Source organism: Nannospalax galili, unplaced genomic scaffold (assembly GCF_000622305.1).
Source record: "Nannospalax galili isolate Female #2095 unplaced genomic scaffold, S.galili_v1.0 scaffold218, whole genome shotgun sequence".
NCBI lineage: Eukaryota > Metazoa > Chordata > Mammalia > Rodentia > Spalacidae > Nannospalax > Nannospalax galili.
Genome location: NW_008343207.1, coordinates 2620335 through 2646482, shown reverse-complemented (window position 1 = coordinate 2646482; position 26148 = coordinate 2620335). Strand labels below are relative to the sequence as shown.

The 26148-nt window shown below is 39.9% G+C and overlaps 1 protein-coding gene across 4 annotated transcripts; it reads right to left on the bottom strand.

The window, feature by feature from the left end:
- Positions 1-1380: 1380 nt before the first annotated feature.
- On the bottom strand, positions 1381-26016 carry Rsrc2 (arginine and serine rich coiled-coil 2). Of its 4 annotated transcripts, none has more exons than XM_008839316.3 (10): positions 25858-26016; positions 20891-21041; positions 16376-16419; positions 13790-13980; positions 11208-11411; positions 8879-9001; positions 5693-5772; positions 3666-3898; positions 2963-3052; positions 1381-1667 (listed from the first exon to the last, which is right to left on the bottom strand). In XM_008839316.3, the coding sequence occupies exons 1-10, from the start codon at positions 25861-25863 to the stop codon at positions 1488-1490; spliced, it is 1302 nt and encodes a 433-aa protein (XP_008837538.1). In that variant the 5' UTR covers positions 25864-26016; the 3' UTR covers positions 1381-1487. The 4 variants fall into 4 exon arrangements, with proteins under 4 accessions (XP_008837538.1, XP_017655217.1, XP_008837539.1 ...); XM_017799728.2 differs by having other exon boundaries at positions 3666-3895; XM_008839317.3 differs by lacking the exons at positions 20891-21041; positions 25858-26016 and adding exons at positions 15517-15594; positions 20007-20104 and having other exon boundaries at positions 13790-14002.
- Between the last annotated feature and the right edge of the window lie 132 nt (positions 26017-26148).

Genomic DNA, 26148 nt, shown 5'->3' with positions numbered 1-26148 from the left:
GAACATGTTTCCGTAACTGGAACTGTCATAGAGACTGCATAATGCTGCAGGGAAAAGTCAAGGACTTGAACTACCTCTTTAACTGTTCCAGCCCCTGGATATTTTTTTTTTTTTCCTTTTTTTGAGACAAGGTATCAATTCAGGCAAGGATGGCTACTGAGATTACAGGTGTGGGCCAGCATACTCAGCTCAAAATCCACTAATTCTACTTTGAATAGAGGCCATGTGGGTGTTGGGTATGAAATTTGGGTCCTCTGCAAGAACAGCCAGTGGTCTTAATTGCTGAGCCCCAATTTCTTAAGTGATCTTACTGTCCCTTAGTATTCCAAATCCTATTCAACTTAGCTAATAGCTCTTCCACTGTACCTAGTAGTACTGTCCAGCCTCATTACCATGTCTTTAACACATAAGCACCTATTAAACAGCACAAGCCTCTGGAACTAACACACAGGAACCAAGTCTTGAATTAAAAAGAAAAAAAAGTGAAGTCTTGAATATTACTTTTGTTTTTAATTGTTTGAGACAGGGTTCTACTCTGTAGCCCAGGCAGGCAATTCTGCTTCAGTCATACAAACACAGATTACAAGGCCTACACTACCACTCTCACCTCAACAATGCTGCCTTCTAATATTCTAGTTTCTGCTTGGTAAGACTTCAAAGGGTAATGAGCAAATAGCATACAAAGGACTTGTTATAAGGCACTTTATTAAAACAAAAGTGCTTACATCCCTTAATGAATTAATCTATTCTTGAACATGGAATAATTAACAAATGCTGTATACCAATTCTGACTTATAATAGAAAAGCAGGACTACTTTAATAAATTTGCTTCTCTCACCTTCCTTTTACATTTTTGCTCACCATGGCATTGCCTATATTCTATAGCATAGCTGTTGTAAAAAAAGGAATTTCTAGCCAGTGTTTTGTAATTTTAAAATGCAATGCTACATACAACAAACTCAAACAATACCAGGTAACTTAAATTAACACCAGTTTTGAGAAAACCATTTTTATTATCACTATCCAGCTTATCTGTGCTGGATTATGTACCAAATGGCCAGATCTTCTATAGAACATCTACATTAACATTTCTTTCATGTTTCAAGAGATGAAAATAACTGTACAAGGTTAAGTACAAAAGTACACAAGACAGTGGACACAAGAAAAATCTATGTATGAGATTTTATCCCACCTGAAGCTTTAATATATTTGAAAAGTAGAATTCATGAACTAAAAATATTGTCCTTCTATAGTCCTGTCAAGTTTAATGGAAGTGGGTTTAACCTGATTACAACACTAACACCAGTATCACTGATCTGATATTTACAAAAACAAAAAAAAAACAAAAACAAAAAAAAAAACCAACTTATTTTTCAATAAATTAAAGTCAATGCAACACCCATGCAAGCTAGAATACTAGCTGTTTGGTGAACCTGACATCAGAATAAGAAGTAAGTCCCAAACTTTTAAAAGTGATCTTTTCTTTCTTAAACTGTATCCATTCCACGCATTGAAGATGTGAAACCCAGACCCATTCCTCTTTGTGTGTGGGTTTGTGATCGTGCCATTTCATACTGAGCATCAAGATTCCGAAAAACTTCTTCTTGCTGCTTCAAGGTCTTGTAACTTTCTTCATCAACTGAGCTACATCCAGCTTCATCTTCACTCTAAATATTAGATATAAAATATTTAAGCTAATTCAGATAGTTATTGAACCATCTCTAAATGCAAAGCTATTTATGAACACAAAACGATATAACAAAAAATTTAACTTCCTATTAGAGGGTGGTAAAGAACATATAGTAGTATATAAATGCCACACAGAAAGTAAAGCAGGGATACAAGTATTTCAGCAATAGGAGTGCTTGCTATTTTTTAAAAGACCAGAAGTAGCTGGGCATGGTGGTGCACACCTTTAATCCCAGCACTTGGGAGGCAGAGGCAGGCAGATCTCTGTGAGTTCAAGACCAGCCTCTATATAGTGAGTTCTAGGACAGCTGGGGCTACAGGGAGACCCTGTCTCAAAAGACCAAAAAAAAAAAAAAACCCAAAACAAAAGTACACCACCCAACAACCCACACAAAAAAAAAAAAAAAAAAAAGAAAAAAAAAAAAAGGGCCCTTTTTTCAAAAAAAAAAAAAAAAAAAAAAAAAAAAAAAAGGACCAGCAGCAGTAACAGAAAAAGAGCTGTGCAGGTATCGAAGGGGAGGAACAGCAGGGGTGGAGGGAGCAGCACTAATGGCAAAAGTGTATGCATTCCGTTTTGTTAAAGAGCCAGCTGTCAGCCTCCTTAACAACCAAAACCTGACATCTGTGGACCTTTCTAGGTCTTTAAATAGTTCAGCAAAACACTTTTCTATAGCTTATGAAAGTCCCATCACACACTTTTAAAAGTATACTGGCACTTCCTCAGCAAATTTAAGTGGTACCAGGGTCTCAAGTATGCTAGGTAAGCCCTCTACCAATTGAGCTACAAACAGTTCTGGTTTTTTGGAGGGTGGGGTAGGGTGGGGTTGGGGCAAGTCTTTTTGAGATGGTCTCCCTATAGCTCTAACTGGCCTGGAACTCACTGTGGCAATCAGATCAGGCTGGATCCTGTGTGGATCAGAGATCCCCCCTGCCTCTGCCTCCCCAGTGCTGGGATTAAAGGTGTGTGTTACCATGTCCAGCTTGTTTTGTGACACAGGGTCTCATTTGCCTTAAACTTGTAGCAATCCTCCTGCTTCTGCTTTCTGAGTGCTGAAATTATAAGTTGACCAACTGATCTCAACAAATGAATGTGTTAAGAAAGTTTGTATTGTCCAACATTAAGGATGGCTATCAGGCATAGTTAAAATCTGTACATTAATCTGAAGAACATATATAATAGATTCACAAGAAAGTACTCAGAACTAATATACCACTGAATACTTTGATACAAAAACAGAAGTTAGGGTAGATCTTAATAGAAAGCATCACTCACCTTAATACCCATTAATTTTCTAAATTTCACATTTTGGTCCTTGTTTCCAAAATTCAATTTTTCCCATATTTCAGCAGACTGAGATTTGTCCTGTTAAGAAGCAATGAATTTTAGAATATGCAAAATTTAAATACATTTTATTAAGATATAAATTCCACAAAATAGTTAAAACAATGGCACTTAAAAATATTTGATTAGCAGAATAGAATTTATAATTATTTTAAGATTTATGTCATGGTTATAAAGCAAAGATATACAAGCAAGCACTTCATAATATGTTTGTGTTGAGACAGGGTCTTCCCTCAGTTACCCAGGTTGTCCTGGAACTCAAGTCAAGGTCATCAGCCATACCTGGCTCATAATATAGCTTTCAGTAAATACCTAAACTGATAGTTTCCCCCCTTATAAATGTATGACAACAATGAATTTTCTTCAAAACTTGGTTCAGGTGCATCGAACCTTTTGATGTTCCAACACAATGTTTTCATCTACCAAGGTACAGAAACAAGTCACAGAAACAAAAAAAATGTAAAAAAGTTTTAAGTTCATCATTTTGTTAGGCCCTCTGTTGGACATACCTGCATACATTTTCAGTTTCAAATAATTATGGCAAATTTAACTATTTCAAATTCTTGGAAATAATAGTTTTCAATCCAAAATTTGTTTTAAACAATTGCTAATGATTGCACGTAACAAAACTTACCCCTTCCTTCTTGCCTTGCCAGAGCATTTTCCGTTTTTTCTCTTGCTCAGCAAATTTCATTGGGTTCACAGCTGCAGGGTTATAGTAGCTGGGCACAGCTATTCCGGTCTCTGCCAAGGCTTTAGCTTGCAGGGCTGCCATTTGAGCTGCCATAGCAATCTGTGGAGTCACCTGTGTTCCTGATGCCAACAGGGCAGCAACATTGAGAACAGAACCCCCAGTGGCCGCAGCTGCTGAAAAGGATACCAGAATGAATTTTTAAAGATACAAAACGTAATTCACTCAAAAATACAGTGCTTGTATATATAAAACTCTCAATTTGCAAAAAGACAGGGTTATTTTCACCAAATATAGGGAAATGTAACTTCATAATGCATTTATAAATATATTCATCAATGAACATTTGCTTGTTATCTCTAAAACCCTATTCTGGGTTTTAAAGACAGTATGGTCTCACTATGTAGACCTAGTTGGCCTGGAACAAGCTATGTAGATCAGGGTGGCTCTGCCTCCAATACACACCGTGTCTAGCCAGAAAACAGCCTTCTTAAAATTTTTTTTTTTTACCTACACCTATTTTTGGGACAATATGTTGCTACATAACAGCTCAGTCTGGCCTCAAATTTGCAGTGTACCTCCTGCTTTAGTTTCCACAGTACTGAGATTACAGGCATGCATGGCTACACTGGGCTTTAATCCCAGCACTGGAAAGGCAGATCTTTGTGAGTTGAGGCCAGCTTGGTCTAATGAGTTCAACCAGGGCTACAGTGAAACCTTGTCTCAAAGCCAAAACAAAACTCCAGTTCTTAAACTATTAACTCAGCTATGGAAGTTTTAATTATGTATTAGAACAAAGTGGCAGCCTGTAAAATTTTGTTATAGTTGATATTTACGGTGATTTAAGTGCTATATTAAGAACAGATGTTATAGTCTGCAGTAGTGCATGCCTTGAATCCCAGCATTCTGGAGGCAGAGGGAGGCGGATCTCTATTGAGTTACAGGTCAGCTTGGTCTACATAGCAAGTTCTAGGCCAGCTGGGGCTACAAGGAGACCCTGTTTCAAAAAACAAAAACATGTTATTAACGTATCAAAATTATCTGTTCACAAGTTGGTTAGATGACTCAGTGGGTTAAAAAATTTGATTCCCAGAATGAACAGCTGAAAAAGAGAACTCTACAAGTTGTCCTTTGACCTCTACATGTGTATCATAGCATGCAAGCCATCACACACACATACCAAACCAGCCACCACTACCACATTAGGTTAAGGCCTGGAGAGATGGCTCAGTGGTTAAGAGAACTTGTTGTTCTTGCAGAGGATCTGGGTGTGGTTCCCACAGCCCACATGGTAGCTCACAATAGTCTGGGTCTATAACTCTAGTTCCCAGGGATCCAATGCCATCTTCTGGCCTCCAGGGGCACTGCATGCACATGCACCTACATGCAGGTAAAGTATTCCTACATATCAAAACAAAGAAAAAAGTAAAGATGATGCCGGGCGTGGTGGCACACACCTTTAATCCCAGCACTCAGGAGGCAGAGACAGGCGGATCTCTGTGAGTTCAAGGCCAGCCTGGTCTATGAGTTCCAGGACAGCTGGGGCTATAGGGAGACCCTATCTCATAAAGACCAAAAAAAAAAAAAAGTGAAGCTGCAACTGGGTGTGATAACCGGAAATATTAGCACTGGAAGGTTGTCATAGGAGGACATACACTGCAGGCCTGGCCTGCCTGAACTATGGAGATGCTGCCTCAAATAATCTGCACTGGAGCCTACAAGATGGCCCAGTGGGTAAAGGTGCCTGCTACCAAGCCTGATCCCCAAGTTTAATCCCCAGGACCCAGATTCCCAGAAATTGTCCCTTGATCTTCACATGTGCACTATGGCTTGCTTGTGCAGGCACACATACACATATATGCACACAAAAATATAAGTGTAATAAAAAAAATTTAAAAATACAATGATTGTACAAAGGGGCTAGGGATGTAGCTCAGTGGTAGTGTGCCTGTCTAGAGAGATAAAGTTACCTGCAGCCATTTCTTGTTGTTTTTGTTTTTCAACCATTTCCTTTTCTCGTTGTTCTTGTAATTTCTTTGCCCTTTCCAATCTATCAAGAACAATTTAAAACGTTCAATCATTATGTATCATCATACATGTAAAGAGACAAAACACTACATAAAACTTTGAGCTGTTTAACATATTCCTTCTGTTAAGACTAGGCAGGCATAGTCAGTTAATGAGTATTTCAATACTGTTCTTATTTTTACAAAGGTGGGGGTCTTCCTGTGTTGTCCCTGAACTCAGAGAGATCTGACTACTTCTGCCTCCCAAGTCCTGGGATTAAAGGTGTGCAACCCCCGCCCCCCACATCTAGTTTGGGAGACAGGGTCTAAAATAGCTGAGGCTGAGGCTGGCCTTGAACTTCTGCCTCATCAGTACTAGTGTATGTCATCATGATTGATTCCCCCTCTAAATAAAACAGAAGTCCCCCCCAACCAACTAAATTGAATGCATATTTAAAAACTAGGATACACTTGGAGAGATGGCTCAGTATTTAAAGAGTGTTTGCTGCTCTTGCACAGGACCCAGGCTTGGTTCATAGCACCCACATGAAGATAACTGTTAACTCCAGTTCCAAGGATTAGCACCCTCTTCTGGCCTCTTTGGGCACTAGGCATGCAAGTGGTGTACATATATATGTAGACAAAACACTCATAAATGATCAAAAATTACAAATTTCATAGCCAGGCATGGCTTCAAGACACGCATGAAATTCCAGGACTCAGAAGGCTAAGGCAGAGTTAATTACATGGTGAAAGCCCGTTTGGAAAAAAATCCAAAAAGCAAAAGCCGGGCAGTTTGGGAGGCAGGTGGATCTCTGTGAGATGGAGGCCAGTCAGTGCTCCAGGAAGACCCTACCTCAAAAACCAAAACCAAAAACAACAGCAACAAAAACCCCCACCAGACACAAAGAAATAAAGAACAGTTGCACGGCATATGCTACTTAAGGTGTTATAGGAAGAGGCGCCCTTGGTTGGAAGCTTGCCATGAGCCTGGTCAACACAGACAACACAGGAAGACCCTCATCTTTCAATCAATTTTATAATCAAATAAGGGATTGTTGTAATATTTAAGTTAATAAAAATACATCTTTACAATCTATTAGACCAAAAGGACAAACTACCACCAATAAATCTATCATTAGCAAAGGAAATGGTGACATAAATTTATTCGAATACAAAATAAAAATAAAACTGAATTATACGTCACACAAAATTATGATACATTTGTCAGATCCATTTCCTATACAGCAGACAATAACACCAATCAGTTCCTGAAAGAGAAACCCCTTTTCTTTAAAAAGATCACTTGACTTATCAGTCTTAAGTTAAAATGCCATCCTGTCTTAACCGTGGTGAAAACTAGCCAGGATTGAGGAAAAAGCTGTATTTTTGAGACACGCGCAGCAAACTGGCTTTTTTCCCTTCCCTCCTGAGACAGGGCCTCATGTAATCCAGATTGGCTTCAAACTCAAGTAGCTAGAATGCCTTTAGTCTCTGGACCTCCTACGTCTACCTCTTAAGTGCTAAGATTACAGTATTACACTGGGGTTTAGGCTGAGGTACTCAGGGATTGCACATGCTAAGCAAGCACTCTACTAAATGAGCTACATCCTCAGCAGGTACTTGCTTTTAATTAACAACTACTTAAATTCATATAATAGATACAACCCATAATCTTATTTTGCTTTGTTGAACACATACACATTCCTTAAGAATAACAGTTCTGATTAAGACAATAAAATATGTCACAGATGATTTTCTTCCTCAAGCTGCTTTAAGTTCATTTCACCTAAAAAAAAATTTTTTTTTGGTCTTTTTGAGACCTGTAGCTCCAGCAGTCCTGGAACTTACCATGTAGACCTGGCTTGCCTGCCCCTGCCTCCCTATGGCCAGCCTTGTCTGAAACTCCCTATGTAGCCAAGAATGACTTTGAACTGATCTTTCTACCTGTACCTCCCCAGTGCAAGGCTCCAGCCTACATCATAGTAATAATAAAAAAGGAAAATATAATAGATGACAGCATACAAATAAGAGCAAACTTTAGGACAGCTTAGAAAATAGTTGTCAGATAACGAACAAATAATTATAGACTTGTAATTCTATTGCTTTTAAGTTTTGGAAGCTAAATAAGACTAACTACTATTGGTTGTAGAAGTGACGATTTTGGGTTTAGAACTAACTCCATTTACTAAGGTGAATAGAATGAAGATGGGGGCGAGCTCACACCTTTGCTGCTGCTGTTCAGCTTGCATTTCTGCCAGGCTGGCTTCACAGGACAGCAGCACATCAGGTTACATTGTGATTAACTGTATTTTTATAATGAAAAACAAAATACAAACTCAATTTTGTAAGGAAAAAAAGAAAATAAACCCAATCCAAAGAGTTTCAGAATGTCAAAAATTGGAAACAAACGTCTGGTTTCACTTTTTGCCTTCCATGAGGCCATCCTTTGAAGCATTTGCAGATTTCAGTCACACAGTCTTGCTCTAATGTGGTCTCATAATCGACCATCATTGAAACAGAAAACTTAGAAAAGTACAATGTTCTCTTTGCAAGTTAAGAAATTGGCTTACAGGGTATATTAGTTGTCACCTTAAAACTAAAAACTACTGACAAAACTCTTAGTGTTCAGAATTTTGTTTTCTTGAGGAAAAGAGAAAAAGTAAAGGCAAAGCCACTGCAGATATATATAAAACGAACAGTTCTTGAACCAGATTTTAAAGACATTTTCAAATACCAAGAAACTAATTTCTTTCATGGGGGAAAAAAACTGAATCAGTTTAATTAATCACAAAGGTAAAAACTTCTCAATCTTCCTAGTTGTTCAAATATTCAACCATCTTAAGGATTAAAAAACAACAGGCTGGGTGTGGTGATGCACACCTTTAGTCCCAGCACTTGGGAAGTAGAGGCAGGCAGATCTCAGAGACTTCAGGCCAGTCTGTACAGAATGAGTTCCAGGCCAGCTGGGACTACCAGGAGACCCTGTCTCAAAAAAACCCAACCCAACCCAACCCAACATATCACCACTACCAAATGTTACTCGCACAGTTCTGCATCACAAATGTGCTACAAGCATTCACTGTGTCTACACAGTTGACTATGTAAAGTTGAAAAGGGAAAATAAATTAATTGAAATAATGTACACACCTCCTAGCTAAAGCCTCTTGTGCATCCATTGCTGTGTTTCTGCCTCTGAAGGGAGGTGGACTAGGAGTCCGGCTTAGGCTTCTGCTAAATCTTCTTGGTTTTTCTATTCTCTTCTTTCTATCTCTGCAATAAATAGTATTTTACATGTCTCAGTATGGCCATCCAGTTCTTTAATAAAAATCAATTTTATTTACACAGTTCAACCAAAATCAAATGATACATCTTTCATAATTATTACAAGTTATACGTGGCTAAACATGCTATTACACCTAGATACACTGGAATCACAGGCCATTTCCAGATTTTTGTGTTGTACAACAATGCAAAGACTAATCTCATACACTGGTTATTCTCTGTTAGTATGTATACAAAAGGGAAATCAGCAGAGTAATCCGAGTATTTTGAACTGAATTTGTAATGCCTTCGAAAATAGTTATGGGAGCTAGAGAGATGGCTCAGTGGTTAAGAGCCCTAGATGCTCTTGCAGAGGACCCACGTTCAGTTTCCAGTTAACAATCAATCATCCTTAACTCCAGTTCCAGGAGATTCAATACCCTCTTCTAGCCTCTAAGCCATTGCAGGCAAAACACGTTAAAAACAACAACAAAAAACCAAACTCACAAAACAGAACACTAAAATGCCTGAAACAGCAAAATGAAATGCAAAAAATTCATGCATGGGGCTGGAGAGAGGGCTCAGTGGTTAAAGAGTGCTTGCTGCTTTGCCAGATGACCCAAGTTGGGTTTCCAGCACCCATGTTGGGTGCTCACAGCTGCCTGTATGTAAACCCAGATCCAGAGGATCTGATGTCCTCTTCTGGCTTCCACATTCATTTATGTGGAACACAAAGACACATAAATCTTAGTAAAAAGTCACTGGGTAGGACCCAAACAAGAAACACCAGTCAACTGAACTGCTTCGAAAGAGACAATTAAAAAATACAGACTGAAACCAAATGAGTAAAATGGTAATTATAAATTAAAAATCAAAATGGGATGGGGCTGGAGAGATGGCTCAGCGGTTAAGAGCACTGACTACTCTTACAGAGGACCCGGGTTCAATTCCTAGCACCCACATGGCGGCTACGAACCGTCCTTAACTCCAGTTCCAGGGGAATCCAAAGCCCTCTTCTGACCTCTGCAGCACTACACGACACAGGTGCACTCACATACATGCAGGCAATACACTCATACACATAAAATAAAAATAATAAAGCCGGGTGTGGTGGTGCACGCCTTTAATCCCAGCACCCATGAGGCAGAAGCAGGCGGATCTCTGTGAGTTCAAGGCCAGCTTGGGCTACACAGTGAGTTCCAGGACAGCTCTGGGGCTATAGGAAGACCCTGTCTCAAAAACGACCAACCCCACCCCCCAACCAAACCAACAAAAACACCACACCCCAAAACACACACACACAAATTAAAAAAAAAAAAATCAAACTGGGGCAGGGTAGAGCAGTGTGAGCTGGCTGGTTAGCAGTCAAGAGCACCTGCTGTGAAATCAAGTTGACCTGAGTTCAAATCCAAACTTAAAAATCTGGGCATGGTTGTTAACTCAGCTTTTGGGGGTGGTGGTGGGGCAAGTCTGGATGGCAGACAAAAACAATAGGACAGAGAAGATCCCAAGAGCTTGCTAGCCAACCAGTCCAGCTAAAATGGTGAGCTTCAGGCTCAAAGACCTAGTATCAAAATGTAAGTAGAAAAGTAAAGACCCCTGTTGCCTTCCTTTGGCCTTTCCATTTGTGCAAACACACAAACTGTAATGTATAGCATGTCAACCACCAATATTAGCTCTTGTGACCATAAAACAAACAGAATGAATTTAGACTAAACATCAGATTGACTTCCTAAGAATGTTGTTATCCGGGGCTGGAGAAATGGCTCAGCAGTTAAGAACACTGCCTGTTCTTGCAGAAGATCCGGGTTGAAGCCTAGCACCCACGTGGCAGCTAACAACTGTCCATTAACTCTAGTTCCAGGGGATCTGACCACCTCTTTTGTCTTCCTCGGGCATTACCGGACAAAGGTGCACTTACATACATGCAAGCAATACATGCCTACACATAAAAATAATAAAACAACAACAATAAAGAATTTTGTTATCTATGACTTTGTTTCTGTGGGGAGGGCACAAAACCCATAGACTAACATACTAAAGCATGCCCCCTACCACTGAGTTACACCCCTAGGCCCTATATTTGTTTTCACTGATGAGGTAACAAAAAATTTTAGATTAATAAATAAATTGTGATAACTTTTATATTTTGGACCTGACAGAAAAGAGACTCTAAGTAGCCTATTTTTCTTCATTCAGAACAATGAATGCTTACCGACTTCGACTTCTTGTCCTACTCCTGCTTCTAGTCCTATGCCTGTGTCTGGATCTTGAACGGGAACGAGATCTGATGCGCCGTTTTCTATCCCTGCTTCTAGATCTTGACTTCCTCCTGTCTCTGCTCCTGGATCGAGACTTCTTTCTATCCCTACTCCGGGACCGAGACTTCTTCCGTTCCCTGCTTCTACTGCGATGCCGCCTGAAATTCAAGTGTATAAACCTGTGGTTACACATAATTCCCACCCCCCCATTTTTTGTCTTTTTGAGACAGGGTCTCCCTATAGCCCCAGCTGGCCTGAAACTCACAGAGATCCACTTGTCTCTGGCTCCCAAGTGCTAGGATTAAAGGCATGCACTCAAGATTTTATTTATTTATATATTTATTTATTTGTGTTTTTGAGACAGTCTCCCTGTAGCACCAGCTGGCCTGGAACTCACAGACATCGCCTGCCTCTACCTCCCAAGTGCTGGGACTAAAGGCATGCACCACCAGGCCTGGTGCTCTTTTTGCTTTTTAATGACAGGGTCTTTGCTACATATCCTGGGCATCCCTTGAACTTCTGATTCTCTGGCCTCTAATTCTTGAGTGAGTTCCAGGCCAGCTCAAGTGTATAAACCTGTGGTTACACATAGTTCCCACCCCCCCATTTTTTGTCTTTTTGAGATTGCAGCATGTGTAGCGTGCCAAGTTCACAGTTGTCTTTTCAGTTCTACACCCTGTAAATTATCTGTAGTGTATACAATAAAGACAGGTGAAAACTTATTCTGCATTGTTTATAAGATAGAAAATGGAGCTTTCTTGTCCCCCAGTCATGTTGGCAGCCACTCTTTGTGTGATGTTGTGCCCCACCGAAGGCAGGAAGATGATGGCTGTAAAGATGAGAATGGCTCTGGAGCCAATCAACTCTAGGCTCCAATTTGTTATGAAAAATGCAAAGTATGTGCTGGGGCACAAGCAGATTCTGAAGCTGATCAGACAGGGAAAAGCAAAAATGGTCATCCTTGCCATCAACTGACCAGCTTTGAGTAAATCTGCTGACATATAATACTATACCACGATGACCCAAACTGGTGTCCATCACTACAGTGGCAGCATATTGAATTGGGCACAAACATGCAGAAGATACTAGTGTGCACACTGGCTGTCACTCACAGATTCAGAAGCATGTCGAAGCAGACTGCCAAAAGTAAATCACAGAAAATTTTCTTTAATTAAAAACTTGCCAGAGTTTGTTTTAAAAAAACAACAAAGGGGCTGGAGAGATGGCTCGGCAGTTAAGAGCACTGACTGCTCTTGCAGAGGGCCTGGGTTCAATTCCCAGCACCCACATGGCAGCTATGAACTGTCTTTAACTCCAGTTCCAGAGGAATCCAAAGCTCTCTTCTGACCTTTGCAGCATTGTGCAACACGGGTGCACTCACATACATGCAGGCAATACACTCACACAGATTAAAAAAAAAAAAAAAAAAAAAAAGGAAAATGGATCTTGTTTATAACACCATACATCCTGCCAAGTATGGTGCATGCCTTTAATCCCTGCCCCTGGGAGGCAGACACAGAGGGATCTCTGTGAAACCTTGTCTCAAACCCCTCCCCACCCCAACCCCCAGCAAAAAAAAAAACAAAACAAAAACCCACCTCACATATTTGAACCATGACCCTGTTTTTCAAAAGCATCTTTATTATGTCTAAATATTAACACAGTGCTATTTTGAATAACTGAAGATTTTATTTTGGAAACAATGAAAAAAAAATGAAATCAAAGTGGAGTAAAACAAACACACGCACAGTTCTAAGTTTGGTGTGGTACTGCACACATATAATGCCAGCACTAAGGAGACAAGATACAGGGGGATCACTACAAGTTAGTGGCCTGCCTGATCTACATGTCAAGACCTTATCTAACTAAAAACTCATCTACAAAACAGTATTATCTGGGCCTGGTAGTACAGCATGCCTTTAATCCTAGCTCTTAGAAAACTGAGCTAAGAGGTATTCCCACCAATTTGAAGCCAGTTTAAGTTAAATGGTAAGTTCCAGGACAGTGTGGGCTAGAGTGAGACCCTGTCTCAAAAATTAACCACCTTTTTTATACACAGTGAAAGAAAATGTAGATCAGAGTTTAAAGAAGAAACAAATTCTACATAAATCCTAACAAATAGTTATTGGCTTAAAATATCTATAAAGTTTAACAATATGACCTTTTCATTTCAAGAAAAGTTAAGTTAAGGAAAGGCAGCCATTAATTAAATGTTTTAAGTACCTTTTATCACCTAGTCTTGGAAACCACTTTTGGATTTACTAGAAAGTAAAGTCCTAAAAGCCTTTGTTCTTTCAGTGCTGGGGACTGATTCCCAGGGCTTTGTACAGGACAGGTAAGCACTGTACTACCAAGATCCCCCAAAGATTTTAGCTATTAGTCAGTAGAGGAATACATCTACGTAGTAATTACAAATTTCCCTAAGACTCTTATGGGTATAGTGCTGGGCTAACCTGCACTACCTGTATTTACAGTATAACTTGTATTTAAGTTAAAGCTACTAGAAGGCACTAACCACAACACCAAAATCAGTTACCGTTCACGTGATCTGGATCTTGAGTGACTTCTGCCTCGTGATGATTTTCGTTCTTTACGCTTGTGTCTGTCCTCACCATTTTCAGATGAATTCAGTCGCTCCCTTCCTTTATCAGAAGAATGCTCTTTGTCATTATGTTCCTCAGACTTGTGTCTCTTAGAGGATTTGTCTTTGGATTCATGTCTTCTTGCCTGTTTTAAGAAGAAGTGGGTTCTTTCAGGAAAATAGTGCAACAAAAAGAGTTAGTATGGGTATCAGTAAACAAAAAGGTTGTGATGCAACATTAGTAACCTTAGGAGTGTGTGGCAAATAAAAAAAGATCTAGTTTCATATCATAATCTAAATGCTGCATACATAATTACAATTTTTCTTTATAAAAACACAAAATTGTCGTTTGTTTCCTAAAATATTTAAAATACAATAAAAAATGACTTTGAAAGTAGGTACTGAAGTAGGTATTCCTGCTTATCTAAAAAAATACAGATCAATATATAGACATATACATATTTATAAATACATCAAATCCAGGCTACATACTATTAGGTTTAAAAAATAATGGACCTGAGGGATGTAGCTCAGTGGCAGAGCACTTTACTAACATGCATGAGACCCCTAGGTTCAATCCCCAGTAATGGCAAAAAAAAAAAAAAAAAAAAAAAAAAGACAGAAAGAGATTCGGACATGAACAAACACGTCAAAGTAGTAAAGTATAATTTTACTAAAGATTAATACTTTTTGTAATTTCAAATTATGCAGAATAGCAAACAATGTGCATAGTATAAAGGTGAAAACCTTTATACTATGCTCCCTGCCACATCCTCTCTAAAAGACATCATAATTTTTCTTTCAATGTCTATACACAGTGAATCTATTAATCCCAGAAGACTTAGAATTCTAGGGCTAAAAACAACTACTTATTTTAATTAAGAAGAAAAAAAAAGTAACCCAGTTCCTATTACCATCATAAAATACGTACTTCCCTTATACTTTGAAAGATTAAAACCACTGCTTCAGTAACATACACACTTAAGGTTCTTGGCTAAAATTAACTGTATAATCAAATCTCTACCCTACCATTGAACACCTAAGTTGAAAGTATAAAATACATATTTCAACATGCTGATTTGTGAAACCCACATTGTATTTAAAGCTTAAACATCTCAAATACCAAAGGATAATTAAAATTTAAATTTACAGAGAAACTCCAATCCTTGAATTCAATTCTCTTATTTCATATAAACCAAGCTCTAAAGATAGAAAGCTACATAGCAGCTCAAATGGTCCTGGACCCCATCCTCTGATACCCAGCCCACCACAATACAACATTTATTTTTCCCACAATAAGCCACAGCGTATTTCTTTTGAATCAGGGTTAACTTAAATATTTTAAGAAACAAAAACAAGAGTGTAGTCAACCATTTGGGAACATGCACAACGATACATTTGAAAAATGATCAGTGAATTTCTGTTTTGTAGAAAAATAAAGAGACCTGGAGACACAGCTAAACTTTTAGTTTCACGGCCAGTTCTCTATATGACCTTAGAAAAGGAAATTTTCTCAACTTTGCCATATAGTGGTATACTGGGTTAATCTTCCAAAAGCTTTAAGAGTTTATTTTAAACCAGCTTTCACACAAAACATTACTAATTTTATAAAAAAAAAAACATTAAAACCCTTAACTGATTTAAGATATATTTAAATAGGAGTTTGAATGACTAATAGTTACCTTATCATGAAGTAGGCTTATTATTTTGCTATCTGAGTCTGCAGCGTCTTCAGTTCAGTCTCTTCGCGCATTAGCACGCTGAGTATGATTTATTATAGAAATGTTATCATGTGAGCTAAACAAAATAGTCATTTTCACAAAAAAAATCTCCTAAATTAAAAATCTAACAGAGCTTCCATTAGGGAAGAGGTGAAGTCCCTGCCCACATGTTTTCGGAGTCCCTTGCCCAGCCCCCTTACAGTTCTTCTCCCTTCTAACTGTTGACACTGCTGTTCTGGCTAGTTCATTCCTTATTTTCTTATGTGGGTGAGGCAGGTAACTTCTCTGCAATATAGCTGCTACCTTTATTTTTCCTAAAGCTCTGTTGTCAATGTCACCTTTCCAACTGTTCCTCACATTTTTATTTCAAAATTCAATAGTATTTAGGGATAAAGTAGTTTTACTAAAGAAAACTCATTTTTTTCACAGAGAAAAAGTAGCCCACAAATAGCATCAATACTTAAAGATGACTGTTATTTAAAAATCCTGAGCTGCTGTCAAGGATAAGGAGACCTGGGACCTCAGGTTAATGGAAGCTCTGTATCACAGGCCTAAAAAAACCAGTTATATTCTTCATATGAAATTATTGTGAGTATTTTCACAATATAATAAAGTTAATAGCCTTTGAAGGTAATTTTTATATAAACAACTATCCTCTTGAAAAATGATGAATCCAAATCATGCTTATTTTATAACCCAATTAACCTTTTAAATTTCAAGTTTTGGCACTTACCTTGATAAAGGCATATAGTCACAAACATTTCTATCAGACACTTAACAAGAATTTTAAAGTACCTATTCACTACAAAGTGTTAATTACCTCTTTGCTTCTGCTCCGGCTCCTGTGTTTTCTTCCTTCATTATCTGTGAACACACAAAAACTCACAATAAAGACACACAAACATCTAACTGCAAATTATAACAATGCAACAACAGAACCCCCACAAATTCCTGGGCTGGAGATGCAGGTCAGTAATAGAGCATTTATCTAACATGTCCCTGGATTAAAAAACAAACAAACAAATAAAAAAAAGCAAAACAAAACTGCCTCCCCAATTTTCAGTCTAGGTTACAAGTCTAATTAAATCACCCATCTTCCAATGACTATACTGTCTTTTAGTCACAGATTCTTAGTTTCTTAAAATTTTGAGACAATGGGGCTGGAGAGATGTCTCAGCAGTTAAGAACACTGACTATTCTTAACCCCAGGTCAGAAGACCTGGGTTCGAATCCCAGTACCCACATGGCAGCTAACAACTGTCTGTAACTCCAGTTCCAGGAGTTCAGACAGCCTTTTCTGTCCTCCTCGGGCATTGCACAACATGAGTACACTTATCTACATGCAGGTATAACATTCATACACATAAAATAAAAATAATAAAACATTAAAAAAATTTTTGAAACAGTGTCTCACAACGTCACCATGGCTGGGATTAACAAAGGTGTGTGCTAACATACCCAACCATTTTTACTATGTTAAAAATTTCTGTGTATCGGTGTGGTTCATGTGTACAGGTTAGAAGAAAACTTTCGGTTCTCTTCTTTCCCCTTTATGTGGGTTAGCGGATTGAACTCATGTTGTTAGGCTTGTGTATTAAATGCCTTCACCCATTAAACCATCTTGTTGGCCGATTCTTATTATTAAGATAAAGATAAAACATTCTGACTACACATTGTTTTCTAGTCCACGGTAAACTTATGATGCTTTTATTAGAGGTAAACAAGAGAAAACAAAAACCTATAATCCTAGCAATGAGAGGCAGGGCAGGAGATCAGGAATTCCAGGTCATTCTTGGAGATACAGGAGACTCCAGCTGGCCTCGAACTCTGTGCTACCACACCCGGCCTTGAGATACTGGAGACTGTTTTAAAAACCTAAATAGGGGTAGGGATATAACTTGGTCAATAAATTGTTTGCCTAGCATCCAAAGCCCTGGATTTGCCAGCCCCCTACCCTGGAATGCATAAAGCAGGTACAGGACTTTGTAATCCCACCGGAGAAAATCATTCTGTTTCAGAAAACCAGAAACAAAACCAGGGGCTGGAGAAATGGCTCTGTAGGTAAAGTGCTTATTGTATGAGCATGAGGACTTGAGATTGGATCTTTAGAACCTACATAAAAGCTAGATATGATGGCTGAGTTTGGGAGGAGACAGAAGGATCCCTAGAATTCACTGGCCAGCCAGTCTAGCTAAAATGATAAGCTTCAGGTTCAGTGAGACCCCGTTTCAAAGAGTGGATAGTGATAAAGATACCTGAAATCAATCTCTGGCCTCTACATGCATGCCCGCATGCACATGGACCATATACCGCAAACCCAAATCAAATCACTGGTCTTCAGTCGTATCAGGCAGCTAGTTCTTCTGCTCTACTGCCAAGTTTGCTGTGTATTAAATAAACTTACACACCTCTAAACCAGCACTCAGAAGGCTAGTCTGGGTTAGGGAGATCCTATCTTGAAAAAACAATTAGGCCAAGTTATATATGACATGTTATATATAGTCAAGAGGATGCTATTAGCTGGAAAATTTCATTCTCTCATTCTTTTTGTTTTAATTTAAAATTTTACTTATGTGTTGAATGTATTGCCTGCTGGTGTATAAGTGCAACTGTGCCGTGCAATGCCTGCAGAAGCTAGAAGGCACCAGATCACCTGGAATTGGAACTGTGGACAGCTTTTAGCTGCCATGTGAGTGCTGGGAATGGAACCCAGGTCTTTTCCAAGAGCAGCCAGTACTCTTAACCACTGAGCCATCCCTCACAACCCCCTCTTTTTGTTTTTTGAGACAAGGTTTCATCTATCTCAGGCTGGCCTTGAATTCCTGATCCTCCTCCCTTCATCTCTCAAATACTGGGATTATAGGTGGGCACTGTCACACCAGGCTTGAAAATTTCCAATTAAATGCTGGTCATAATACTCAACAAATTCAAACAAAGATTAAAAAAAAATTTTGTTTGACCAGGTGTGGTGGTACACACCTTTAATCCCAGCACTGGCAGCAGGCAGATATCTAAGTTCCAGGTCTACATAGTGTTCCCTGCTAGCTAGGGCTATAGTTCGAGGTCTCAAAACACATCAAAACAAACAAACAAACAAAAAAGGGGGGGAGGGGTGACTGGATGTGGTGCTGGAGAGGTGACTCAATCATTAAGAGTATACTGGCTGCTCTAGCCCAGCACCCACATGGCAGCTACAAGTATCAGCAACTCCAGATCCCATGGGATCCGATACCCTCTTCTGACCTCCATAGGTGCATTTACATACATGCAGGCAAAGCACTCATACACACATTTTTTTTTTTTTTTTGGTCTTTTTGAGACAGGGTCCTCTCTGTAGCTCCAGTTGCCCTGGAACTCACTACGTAGACCAGGCTGGCCTTGAACTCATAGAGATCCACCTGCCTCTGCCTCCCGAGTGCTGGGATTAAAGGCGTGCGCTACCACATCTGGCTAAAAATTTTGTTATTTTTATTTTATGTGTATGAGTGTATTGCCTGCATGTTTTTTTTTTTGTTTTTTTTTTTCCCGTCTTTTTGAGACAGGGCCTCCCTGTAGCCCCAGCTGTCCTAGAACGTAGAGATCCACCTGTGTGCGCCACCATGCCCAGCTACCTGCATGTATTTGGGTGCACCCATGTCACACAGTGCCTCAAGGTCAGGCGGCTTCAGATTCCCCTGGGAATCAAACCCGGGTCCTCTGCAAGAGCAGTTAGTGCTCTTAACTGCTGAGCCATCTCTCCAGCCCCTTAAAATTTTTTTGGGTTGAGAATTATCTATAGACACAAAAGATAAATGGCTGAACTCGTCACACTTTTTAAGCTAGCTGCTATTCTATTTCTCTTCTATTTGTTCATTTCTTTGTTTACTTTGAAATTTTAGGTCCTTATTATGCATGCCAGGCACTCTACCACTAAAACCAACCCCAGCCTTGATTTTCTTTAAATAGCAAAGCATTATACTTTCCATGCTTCTTTCTTTTTCCCTTGAGTGCTGGGGGTGTGTGACATGTCCAGCTGGTTTAATCTTTTCTTTGGTCTTTTTGAGACTGGGTCTCTCTGTAGCCCCAGCTGGTCTGGAACTCACTCAGAGATCTGCCTGCCTCTGCCTCCCAAGTACTGGGATTAAAGATGTGTGCCACCATTGCCTGGTTGGTTTAATCTTTTTGAAATAGTACACAAATACTGATGAGCATTTGGAAACATCAAGCTTGCTTCAGAAATATTATAACCCAAGGCTTGGGCTATATAATTCAAAGGCAGAGGACTATTTACACAGCACATGCAAGGCCCTTGGTTCTACCTGTAGTATTGAAAAACAAAAACAAAAACAAAAAGAACAAAACAAAATAAAAAACAAAACTATCCAACACAAGTGTTAACACTTAGGTAAAACTAACAAAATTAAAACATATTAAATAAATCCAGACTATATTTTATCACATTTTTGTCTTACCTGACTTTCGTTTTCTTTCTCTTGACCTTGACCGTGATCTTGAATAATGATGCTTTGAGGCTCTAGGAGAAACATCTGACTGCTCTTTTCTCTTTTCTCTATCTGGTGATGTCTTTTCTGGGGCTAGTCCATCCCGCTCTGTATCAGTAGCCTAAAAAAGATAAAAGAAAAATGTTCAAAGTTAGGCTGGGCACGGTGGAACATGTCTTCAATCTTAGAACACAGAATTGGCTCTCTCTGTGACTTCAAGGACAGCCTGGTTGACAGTGAGCTCCAGGTTAACCCTGTCTCACAAAGCAAAAAACCCAAAAGAGTGAAAAAGTTTCATTTACTTTTATTTTATGTGTATGACTGTTTTGCTTGCATACATGCAGTGTCAAGTGTCTGCCAGGTGAGGGTGTTGGATTCTCTGTAACTGGGAGTTCTGGATGGTTGTTAACTGCCATGTGGGTGCTGGGAACAGAACCTGAGCAAGAACAGCCAGTGCTCTTAACTGTTGAGCCATCTCCCCAGCTCCAAGATCAAAGTTCTTAAAAGGTAAGGAATGGAGACAGTTGAGCTTTGCCAGAAAAGAAAACTCAAACCAAAATATGGCTGATTTCCAAATAGATGAACATGAAGTATAGTCACAGGAGTGAAAGACTTAGCTCCAAGCATTCCTGGTAAACAAAGAAACTACAAACCATTTTAGATTTGTGAACCCAAAGTGCTAACTTTACTGGTAATCAAACTGGGGCTCATTCTCATTAAAAGGGTACTTAAGGGGGCCGGAGAGATGGCTCAGCAGTTAAGAGCACTAACTGCTTTTGCAGAGGGCCCGGGTTCGATTCCCAGCACCCACATTAAATAAATCCAGACTATATTTTATCACATTTTTGTCTTACCTGACTTTCGTTTTCTTTCTCTTGACCTTGACCGTGATCTTGAATAATGATGCTTTGAGGCTCTAGGAGAAACATCTGACTGCTCTTTTCTCTTTTCTCTATCTGGTGATGTCTTTTCTGGGGCTAGTCCATCCCGCTCTGTATCAGTAGCCTAAAAAAGATAAAAGAAAAATGTTCAAAGTTAGGCTGGGCACGGTGGAACATGTCTTCAATCTTAGAACACAGAATTGGCTCTCTCTGTGACTTCAAGGACAGCCTGGTTGACAGTGAGCTCCAGGTTAACCCTGTCTCACAAAGCAAAAAACCCAAAAGAGTGAAAAAGTTTCATTTACTTTTATTTTATGTGTATGACTGTTTTGCTTGCATACATGCAGTGTCAAGTGTCTGCCAGGTGAGGGTGTTGGATTCTCTGTAACTGGGAGTTCTGGATGGTTGTTAACTGCCATGTGGGTGCTGGGAACAGAACCTGAGCAAGAACAGCCAGTGCTCTTAACTGTTGAGCCATCTCCCCAGCTCCAAGATCAAAGTTCTTAAAAGGTAAGGAATGGAGACAGTTGAGCTTTGCCAGAAAAGAAAACTCAAACCAAAATATGGCTGATTTCCAAATAGATGAACATGAAGTATAGTCACAGGAGTGAAAGACTTAGCTCCAAGCATTCCTGGTAAACAAAGAAACTACAAACCATTTTAGATTTGTGAACCCAAAGTGCTAACTTTACTGGTAATCAAACTGGGGCTCATTCTCATTAAAAGGGTACTTAAGGGGGCCGGAGAGATGGCTCAGCAGTTAAGAGCACTAACTGCTTTTGCAGAGGGCCCGGGTTCGATTCCCAGCACCCACATGGTGGCTATGAACCGTCCTTACCTCCAATTCCAGGGGAATCCGAAGCACTCTTCTGGCCTCCACGGCACTGCACGACACGGGTGTGCTCAGATACATGCAGGCAATATACTCATACACATATAATAAAAATAATAAAAAAATATTTTAAAAGGGTACTTAATGGTGGGTGTGGTGGTGTACACCCTTGATCTCAGGAGGGCAGAGACAGGTAGATCGAGCCTAGCCTGGTATACATAGAGTTCCAGGCCAGCTGGGGCCATAGGGAGACTCTGTCTCAAAAAGACAAAAAGCTAAAGAAAAAAAATAAAAAGAGAGCACGAACCATTAAAAATTTAAAGACATTTAAATATTATAAAAGAATAAGCAGAAAAATCACTTTAGCCAGGAACCTAATTAACCTTCTTTAAATGAAAACAGCCCCTTGACACTGAGGTCTTAGGTATGCTCTAGGCTATGGAGACATCATTTCTACTTCAAACCATTTTATAGACAATTATTACAATATAAAATTTATTTTCCAATGCTAAGGACTTAACCTAAGGCCTCATGCTTGTTTTTACACTGCACTAGATCCCAGCTCTCACAAACTCAAAGAAAAGTGATATACTTTCCTAGAGAGACCTGACTTACAGCTAAGGTTAAATTTCTTCATTTAAGTATTAGCCATTTTCTAGTTTATAAAGGGCTGCCTATATTCTGCAAATGCTTATGAAATGAATTTCAGTTATAAGAGCCCCCCAAAGGTATTTTTTGAATGAGTAGATAAGTCAGTAATAGAAGGGTTTACCTAGCCATGTATGAAGCTCTGTCTTAAATCACAAGGACTAAAAAACGAAAAATCCCCAACAACTAAACCTTTTTCTGTGACTCTGCTATCTGTATGGTCCAAATAACTAGTAACAATAGTACTATTGAAGAAATTGATTTCAGGGCTGGAGATGGCTCAGTGGTGGTTGAGTACTTGTTGCTCTTGCAGAGGACCCTGGTTCAGTTCCCAGCACCCACATGGCAGCTAACAGCAACTCTTAATTCCAGAGGACCTGACATCCTCTCTTCTGGCCCCCATGGGCGCTGCAAGCATGGAGCACTTACATACATGCAGGCAAAACACTTACATAAATTTGAAAAAAAAAAAAAACAGGTAAGAGGAAAGCAAGCCCACAAGCCCGTACGTACACTTGCGGAGCTTATGACTTGGCTCTTGAGCCAAAAATCTTTTTTTCTGTCTTTTTGAGACAGGGTCTCCCTGTAGACCCAGCTGACCTGGAACTTGCTATGTAGACCAGGCTGGCCTCAAATTCACAGAGCTCCATATGCCTCTGCTTCCCAAGTGCTGGGATTGAAGGCGTGCGCCACCACGCCCAGCCTTAAAAATCTTTTTTTTTTTTTTTTTTTGGTCTTTTTGAGACAGGGTCTCCCTGTAGCCCCAGCTGTCCTGGAACACACCACGTAGACCAGCCTGGCCTTGAACTCACAGAGATCCTCCTGCCTCTGCCTCCCAAGTGCTGGGATTAAAGGCATGCACCACCACGCCCACCCTTATAAATCATTTTTATCATGATTTATGAAAGCCTGCATACCACCCATAAAACAAACAAACAAAAAAAACCCCAACATTTTTGGGGGGATCTTTTTGAGACAGGGTCTCCCTGTAGCCCCAGCTGGCCTGGAACTCCATATGCAGACCAGGCTGGCCTTGAACTCAGAGATCCATCTGCCTCTGCCTCCGGAGTGCTGGGATTAAGGGCATGTGTCACCACATCCAGCTAAAACCAAAAATATTCCCCACCTACTCCTTTACACACAGTGTACCAACTTCTCAGTACATCTAGGAAATCTGGACTGGAAAAGCTGGACTACTCTTCAGCAGGAAGAATTATGATCAACTTCACTAAGGAAGATTAGTCCAGAAAGTAGTAAAATAAGTAAGCTGTATTAGTTCAACAAGTATTTACTAGGCATACAAAACATGCCAAAATTGCAAAAAAAAAATAAATAAATAAAAAATTCTACAAGAGAAAAGACAGATTGACAATTTGGGCTGCAATGCATAAATATGTGCTAAAATTCCAACTGTGGGTCAAAAAGGGCAGTAAGAAAGATAAAGGAAGCAACCAACCACAGGGGAGCTCCCATCCCAGCATAAGAACACAGCTTTCTCCACAACAGGTGACTTCTGGAGTAATTTTGTGCTGCAAGCCTTTCACACTTCAGAATCAAGTTCAATCTTCTCACTTTATAGGTGACATCCAGCTAAAATATTGTAATCTCTTGTCTTTGCTGTCTACTAATACATGATGCCATATCATACCAATAAGTGTGATAGTGATTCACAACACTTTCATTCTTGCTCTCACTATCCTTGAGGACTATTTCAGGCAGGTCTTGGTAAGTGCTTGTACAACCTGAAATATTTCAGCTATGGTAAAATAAAAGCATTTCAAGTTTGAATTACAGACATGCCTCCCCTGGCCAAAGTTTTGAAATGGTGGCTGTGTACCCCAGCTGTCCTCTAACTTTTCAATCTCCTGTGCCTCAGTCTCTCCGTTGCTGGGATCATTCACTTTTGTAGAAAACCAAGACAAAAATGGAAGACTTTATGGAAAAACCTGCACTTAGCTCAGGCAGTAAAGTCTCCAGTCAATGTTTATTTTGAACAGGCACAGAAGCCAGCAATGGAGAAACCATTGTGTCACACAAGGTATCTGCAATCATTTAAGTGCAAAGCACTCTATAGAACAAAATCAACATATATGAAAAAAAAGATAGGTGGTAATAGCCCACACAACTTTTATTTTTCTAATACTTACTAGTAAAATGGAGACACACAGAAAAAAAAATTATTTAAAAATTCTAAGTTTTTTTCAATTTAGAAGAACTATATAAACATGCACTACAAACTGCCTTCTGCTTTTTTCAATTCGTTGATCAGAAAGTCACCAGTTTCCTACCATTTACATCTTGGTAAGCAGTGGATCCAATTCTAGGCTACCTCTCTAGGGGACTGTCTTTTTATGGCAGGGCACTGCAGAAACAAATGCTTGAACTGATTTCCCTTTTCAGAATACTGGAACTCCAAGAAAACAGTACAATTCTTGAAGTATGCTAAAGAGGCACAAGACACTATTCAAATGAAGAAAAATACCAGTTCAAAATTTAAAAAGCCTAAAAACTTTTGAAACCTTATAAAATTATTCTAAATTCAATTAGATACAGAGAGGGCAGTAAGGTGTGGAATACCACTGCACACATTCCTAATTTCAGATGTTCCAATTACTAGGAAAAGTAATCCTTATTTAAACATAACTTTTTGGTCAATAGTAAGAAATACATAATGCTTACAAAAGTATTTTCTTTGGGTAATTAGAAAAAAAGCAATCATAACAATAGCATGATTCATCAGAAATGGGCATAGTCTACTTAGGGCAGATTTACTGTTCAGGTTATTTAGGTTCTCTAGTTATTATCTGGGTCAACGAAGGGTCTTAAACACGGCCCGCGGTTCTCAACAATGGTAACTGTTTTGGAGGCACAAATACGGAGAAACTAGGTATTTCCAAAACCTAAGCCAGTCGAATTTTTACTCTTTTGCTCCAGGTCCATAGGGGGGGGAATGAACTAAGGTTGAGACTGTGCGAAATGATCCAAGTACCCCCATCTCACAGAGGGGACGCATAAAACAGCTCTTAGACTGCAGTCTCCCCATACATTACCTCACAAGTCACTGCCTTTTTGACCCTAGACTTCACAGAAGGACTTTCGGGCTTTTTTTCTTTTCAATCGCTGTTGTCCACTGGAAGCATAAACCCACAAGCCCTAAAATAACCTAACACCAGTCACTGCCCAGGGTGAGAGAAACAAACAGTAGGCTTCTATAGGAGTAAGCGCTTGGGAAGTGATAAAGTTCTGGAAAAAAAAGGCATTCCCTGCGGCTCCCCACCCCCATCCACACAGCCTTACCTCCCCCTCCCTGCAGCAGGAAGCCATGATGGCGAGCGCAGAAGGCGGCCACGGCGCCATTTTGTCCACACATCAGCGCGGAGAACAGCCCCGAGAGCCGTCCCCACGATCTTAGTAAAGAAGTACACACACAACCCGGGTTCACGCTCGGCTTAGCACCTACCGCCATGTTCAGACTCGCGGCCGCTAACGCGGCGCCTCCACCTCCCGCGCTCAACAATACCGGCCTCCCCGAAGCTTCGCCACAGACTAAATACCTCGCGCGATAGACCCGGATGGCACAAAAGGGACGAGGCCGGGCCGGGCGCGCTGCTTGCTGGGAGGAAAAGGGGGTGGTGATAAGAGTTTCTATAACAACGCGGTTCGAGGTGGTGATTGGTTCATCTTTCGAAGGGGAGGGCCACTACACCCTAGAACGCGTGGTCTGCAGCTAGGACTGAACGTCATTAAAGGT